Source organism: Eschrichtius robustus, chromosome 7 (genome assembly GCF_028021215.1).
Source record: "Eschrichtius robustus isolate mEscRob2 chromosome 7, mEscRob2.pri, whole genome shotgun sequence".
Lineage (NCBI taxonomy): Eukaryota > Metazoa > Chordata > Mammalia > Artiodactyla > Eschrichtiidae > Eschrichtius > Eschrichtius robustus.
In genome coordinates, this window is record NC_090830.1 from 73,685,429 (window position 1) to 73,692,221 (window position 6,793).

Sequence of the window (6,793 nt, forward strand, 5' to 3'; positions counted from 1 at the left end):
GCAATTAAATGAGAACTCTGTATCTTCTAATTCATTCCTCAAACTCATAAATTAAAAAAAAAAAAAAGGCTAGAAAAGGAGTATATTTAAATCATTAAGGAATTATTCCAAAGGGAAATAATTTTGGTTAAAAACATTATTACATTTTCCACTCAATCCCCTTAAATCAAAACTGAGGTTAAAAGATTAAGTTCCTATCAGAGCAACTACCTCCCTTTGAACTTTTACTTTTTCCTACCTCTTTAACTAGGTACACTTCAATACATCATTGAATCTGGACTTCTAGCAATAAAAAGTTTTTCTCAGGATAAGGATTCTCTTCCATAAAGCTACTTCAGCTCTAGATTTATTTTCTTCTGGCTATTTATGTGACCAATCATTGAATTAAACTTAAGGCTTCAATTTCTCCCAGAAATCTTCAATTCTATCCCACAATGACATTTCCCATCATTTAAACTTCCCAGTCTCAAAATACATACCACATCATGTCAAATTTCAATTCTCTCTAGTTATTTCATTTACATATGCCTTAATGCCCAATCCAGGCTCTAAATTTTTCAAAGACAAAGTTTATGCCTTTCATTTTTCTATTCCATAGACTGTGATGTACTCTGGACAACAAGGCAATCCTAAAGAGGTATCAAAAATTAGGTAAACCCACCCTCCCAACTTTATATCGCCAAATATTGCTTCCAGGATGAATCAACAGAGTGATATAAATGTCACAACGTAATCATCAGAGTGTCAGCATGACCACAAAGAAGCCTCTTCTGGCTAGTTAAGTTTCTCAGAACCTCACCTATAGGGTTAAAAGCTGTTCCAGGCACTATAATAATCATTATACTATTAGTGCACAGTGTCTACCACCCTTGTGTTGGACACAGAACAGATGTTTAATAACATTTAAAACATGTAAATCTTAGTAAATTTCAGTAACTATATTGGCAATTTCTTTGTGCTAGCTTTGTACTTTCTACTGGCCCTGAAGCCTCTGACAAATTACTAAAGCAATACAGAGATATGTTCAGTTATTTCTGTGGGGCATGTTAAGTATAAGAATAGTAACAGCCCCAATACCATGAAAATCTCAACCTGAGGCAGCATTCCAGGCTAAGCAAAAAAGGTAAAGGATCCATCTGCCTCTGAAGCAGTGATAACATATACATATCAATAAATTACCATTCATGTCTAACAACATGACAACCTCAATGCCTAAGATTATGAAAATCTGATAAGATTCCATAGAATATTCTTCATGAGGTAGAGTACAAGAAAACTACCATTTACCTTGAGTTTCACAATAATTAAACCTATTGTATTAAGCATCACTACTATTCATCCAAAAAAATTAAATTACAAATCAAGGCAGAAGAAAAGAGATTAAAACCCTATCAAGGAAGGATGAAAACTACTCCGTAATTTACAAGTTAGAAAAGTGAGGTTGGGCATGGTGGTGAGATGGTATGAAAAAAGAGTAACATACCTTAATTTAATACCTTAATATCTTATACTTACATTAGCCTCTCAAAAGTAGCCTAACAATAGAAACCACTTAAATAATGACGTGGTAAAGAAAGATAACTGCCATAGAAAATACTGAGGTGCCATTATTGTTAAAGTTAAAAGAAACTGTAAATCAGTACAGCTGTAATCTTACCTGAATTTACCATCTTAAGAATTAACTTTTAGTTAACACAACTGAAAGTGAAATTCACATAACAATTTTTCTAAGTGTGGTAATATTTGACTTTAAAATATGTATATCCAGGAAAACAGAACATGAAATGTGACCAAATTCCTCAAAATTCTCATTACCCTACAAATTATTTTAAATTTGGTTCGGATGGCTACTACATAATCAAGACATCTCATAGACACAAAACTTTTAATAGCTAGTGTTATTACTTGAAAGTAAGATACTAGGGAAATAAAAGATATTTCAAACTAAATGAAATCATGTATTTAAAATATAATAGGAAGAACAAGAGAATAATTAGGATTATATTTTTGGCAAGTAAGTGAAAGTAAAAAGCTTTCATCTTAATTTTCCCCCTTTCTGATATATGGAACACAACACAGTAAATTATGCATTTAAAATCTGCCCAGAAAAAAAAAAGACAAAGATAAAAAATAAAATCTGCCGAGGGTGGCTGAACAGTACTGATAAAAGAGGACCTACATACTGTATATTCTATACCAATATACTTAGTACCAAAGAAGATCTATACACTGCAGGGTGGTTTTCGCTATTGTTTTACATCACCATAATTATGTTCTGAAACCACAGCTTCATACAATAAGGGTTTATAATAGCAGTAGTTAAAAAAAGAAACCACAAAATAATTACTTAGAAGCATGCGAACTGCAAAGGATCTATTTAATGCCTGGTTTGCTTTTAAAGCTTGATAAAAAGAAAACATGGGTTTAGGACTAGAGAAATTGTTTGACATTTCAAACTTAAATGATATAATTATTAGAAATAGCAAACAAAAATTTTTCAACTTACCTGGTTTCTTTCTGGATTTTTCATGACCTAGCTGCCCTAGATCATTACATCCACATGTGTATACTGTTCCATCATCCAGAACAAATACAGTATGTCTGAGTCCACATCCTACATCTCGAACCTTTTTATTTATAAAAAAGTCACTTTTTCTGGGCTCTAGTACAATTTCTTCATCAATTCCACCCAAACCTAGCTGTCCAAAAGATGCATTTCCCCAGCACAACATGTTTGTAATTCTTTTGGTCTTCCAGTTTCAATAAAAGACTCCCTTCTGAAACACTGGCAAGTTGGAGGTATCCCTATGTCTGAGAAGATAGAAAAAAAGTTAATATGACTTCAAAGGAAACAATGTATAACTGCTCTTTCAAGTGCTAGGCTACAATAATCACTATGTAGTAAACATGAAATTTATAATGTGTTACAGAAGTACCATTCAATTTCAAAAACCAATCAGTTGTTATTTTTTAAATTATCATACAGAAATGTTTAGGAAAAATACATCACTCCCCATGATTCTTTGCAAAATCTAAATATTAACTAGTTTTGACTTTCTGTTGCCTCATAATAGACTAATCAAATTGAAATATTAAGTATCCTGATGAAGTTAATCTTTTTTTTCCTTTTTGCTTTGAATAGTTTCAGTGGGAGCAAGAAATATGACATCTATCCACTGCACCCCAAATCAGATATATACTCTGAAAAATTTAGCCAACTACAGAAACATAAAACCTTGCAATCTCCCTCCAGTCACAGAATAATTAGACTTTCTAACACCTACCTCCACATTAACAGAAAACTGAAGTTCTTATCTGTACTAGAAATAAAGCCAATAATGGAAACTTTGAGTTTCCCACAACTTAAAAGACTCTTCCAACTAACAGGCCCCAGATAAAATTACAGTTCTCTAGTTAAGCTCTGACCTTAAGAAAATCACCTCCAAAGATCATACTTTACAAATCAAAATATTAACACTCTGACCTCACTACTAATTTAACTTAAAAACTAAATCAGTGTACCTAATTATAATACAAAAGTATGCAGTTTAAAGATCAAGACTCTCCCCCAAAATTCAACATTTTCTATTTCGAGTGGGAACCATGACTGAAAAATATCTCCCCAAGGCGATCTACATCTATCTATACCCCTGAGATAATTATTTGAAGATGGAAAAAAAACTGCAAATAACTCTCGGCGCTGCCGAGTTTTCAAGAATAGAAATGCGGACTGGGACACAGAGTATGGTGGCGAAATCTGTAGAACTTTCCAGTACGGTGACTGAATATTTCTTCGCTTATATAGACACGGATAACAAAGAGTCCACTTCATCTAAATCTACACAAATTTTTAGATACATCGCGTTACTAAATAACACAATTACAGGAAGTCAGCCTTATTCCCGTGTAGGTACCCACATTCCTTACACAGAACCTAAGAAGTTTCAAAACCCAACTTTCCTAAGTGCGGGCTAGCAAGTGCGGAAGCTGTCTCATTCCATCCATGACCCATCCATTAAGAAAAGTTTGATTTCATTCTTTTGGGGCATCAGAACCCGATAGTTCCCGAGAGTTCTGCACTGTCTTCCCGGTTTTTGTTTTGTTTTTTTAAGGAGAGGACAGGACAACACCCCAAATTCCAACGCACGAGGTTTAACAATACTTTTCTTTAAAAAAGAGGGGTAATGGGAAAGGCGTCCTCTCGCCAGCAACAGGTAGGGGAAAGAGAAGCAGTTTATTCCCATCATTCCCTGAATATGCACTGAGATCAGCTGAGGGGGACCGGGAGAGAGAAATCATCGGCACACACCCAACCTCGCGGGCCGACCAGTCAACTACTGCAGCCGTCCGCTCGCAGCAGCCGCAGAGGCCAGCGGACGAGGCTCGGCACCTCGGCGGCCCTTGTCCCAGGGAGGCCCTTCCCCAGGGAGGTGCGACATTCCAGCCCCCGGGCCAGGGGGCCCGACACTGCCCTCGTTCCGCCCCCGCCCGAGGAAACGCTGAGAAAGCACCCAGCGCCAGGCCGGCCTGTATCCGCCCAGCCCCCTCCCTAACGCCGTCACACGCCCCCGAACCCACCGGGGCAACGACTCACCCTGCCCCTCAAGGCAGGAGAAGCCCAGGGCGGCTGGGGGCGGCGCCTCCCGCAAGAGGGAGGCAGCGCAGCAGCTGAGACAGGTCTCCAGCTCCCGGACCCTCCTCCTTAAGCCAGTGGCTGCGAACACCAGAGCTCCTCCGGCGTCGGTGAAGTTGCTCCGCTGCTCACCTCTTCGGCTCCTGTGAAACTTTACCGGGTTCCTCAGAGAAGAGCAGCCGCCACTGCTCTCTAGCCCAGAGCCAGCCGTCAGCAACCCGGATGGAGCGGGATGGGAAGGACAGGAGGCGAGCGAGGCGGAGAGCGCTAGGGGCGGGGAAGAGTTGGGGCAGGCACTGGGGAGAAGGGAGAGGGGGAGGAGGCAACGCGGGGGAGGGGTCGGGGTCGGCGTCGGCCGGAAGTGAACCAAGGAGCACGCGCGCGGGCCCGCCCACTTCGCGGCCCGCGCGCCTGCGCCGGAATCCTCCCAGGGCACTCCGACCCGGGCGCCTGCGCAGCGTGCTGCTTTGCGTAGCCGTAAGAGAAAAATTCCAAGCACAGAAGTCGGAATTTGCGAGACAAATGGAGGTGTTTGGTGTGTCTTGTCACAGCGTTTCAGCGTGCACTAGGGCCTTTTAGTGAAGGAAATCTCTTCCTTTTTTGGCTAGGTTGTCTTTTTGCTTATTGGTTCCAGTTTCTATTATTTTATTCCACTTTTATCCAAGGAGAATTTTAAGTAGCAGATAAAACATCACAAATACGGATATAAAGGTTGTTGAAGTCTTTTATTTTATCCCTTAGCCCCAACTAGAGCTATTCTGAGGATGCCAGATGTATTGCAGCAATGATGGAGCCTACTGTCATTAAATATCAACACCACCAGTTCAGGCTCCCGATAAAGTGTTGGCTGCCATCACTTTCTGCACTCTCCCTGGAAGATAAACTTATAACGCAGGGCCTCCTTCATTCAGAGGAAATTAAGTAATGTGTATGGCTAGAGTCCCTGCCTCACAAAAACAAACTCCGGATTTCCTAGGCCAGTCAAGGAGGAAAACTTGAAACAAGGCACTCTTGAAATTTTATGTCAGACTTTTCTAGTACCTTGACTTCAGAGTGAATGTTGAGAACCTAGAAAGAATTCCACAGTAAGCCATGTTTCTTTATCTCACTGAAAAATATATTTCAGATTGGAAAGTGTTTGTGCTAGATGATGTATGGGTTTTAGTTTCTTAGGGCTGCCATAACACTATACCACAAATTGGATGGCTTGAAACAACAGAAATTTATTGTCTCACAGTTATGGAGGCCAGAAATCTGAAATCAAAGAGGCAGCAGGATTGGTTGTCTCTTGGGGTCTCAGAGAATCTTCTCCATACTTCTCTCCTAGCTTCTGGTGGCTGCTGACAATCCTTGGCATTCTTTGGCTTGTAGATGCACCACTCAAATCCCTGCCTCCATCTCCATATGGTGTTCTTCCCTGTGTTTCTGTGTCCAAATGTCCCTCTTATAAGGACACTAGTCATTAGATTAAGACCCGCCCTAATCCATTGTGACCTCTTTTTAACTGGATTGCATCTACAAAGACCCTGTTTCCCAATAAGGTCACATTCTCAGGCACTGGAAGCTGGGACTTCAACCACCTCTTGGCAACCCAATTCAACCCACAACCTTATTTCTGTATATTACAGAAATAAGAATAAAAATGACAAGATACTTAAGCAAAGAAAGCATAATTTCAATATCAGGAGTGGTGATGTTGCCCATGAAACATACTTAATTCTTATTTTGATAGCTTCATTGCCCTTGTAGGGCTTTTGTTGTCTTTTAACCTTCAGGACTTGATGCCTCAGAATATATCATTAAAGGGGAAGTTATGGGATTTGGGTCTTTAAGATATGTAATCGATGCTGCAACAAATAAACACTAAAATATGAGTGTTAACATGATAAGAGTGTATTTTTTACCTTTGTAACATTCCAAGTGGGTGTTCCTAATGAGTCAAAACTAATTTCCAGGAACTTGGGGAGATGAGGGCACCAGGAGCTTCTTAAAACTTTTGTCTGGGAGGTGCCACATATCACATCTGCACACATAATGTTAGCAAGAACTACTACACCCCTAGATGCAAGGGGACTGGGAAACATAACCCCTGCTGAGTTCGCTGGTACTACTTTATACCATAGAAGAGAGAGCATGAATTAGTGGACAGCTATCTCTGCT

The 6,793-nt window shown here is 39.9% G+C and overlaps 1 protein-coding gene across 6 annotated transcripts in view; it reads right to left on the bottom strand.

Moving 5' to 3' along the window:
- The window catches only part of HERC4 (HECT and RLD domain containing E3 ubiquitin protein ligase 4), a 130,605-nt gene extending 125,732 nt beyond the window's left edge, over nt 1–4,873 (bottom strand). For 4 of the 6 annotated variants that reach the window (XM_068547665.1, XM_068547661.1, XM_068547664.1 and 1 more), the window contains exons 1-2: nt 4,595–4,873; nt 2,507–2,811 (exon numbers count right to left, since the gene is read on the bottom strand). In XM_068547665.1, the coding sequence (XP_068403766.1) occupies nt 2,507–2,732 (226 nt within the window). In that variant the 5' untranslated portion in view covers nt 2,733–2,811; nt 4,595–4,873. Of the gene's footprint in view, nt 1–2,506; nt 2,812–4,578 lie in introns of all 6 variants that reach the window. The other 2 variants (XM_068547663.1, XM_068547662.1) reach the window with 2 other exon arrangements.
- Nucleotides 4,874–6,793: the final 1,920 nt, after the last annotated feature.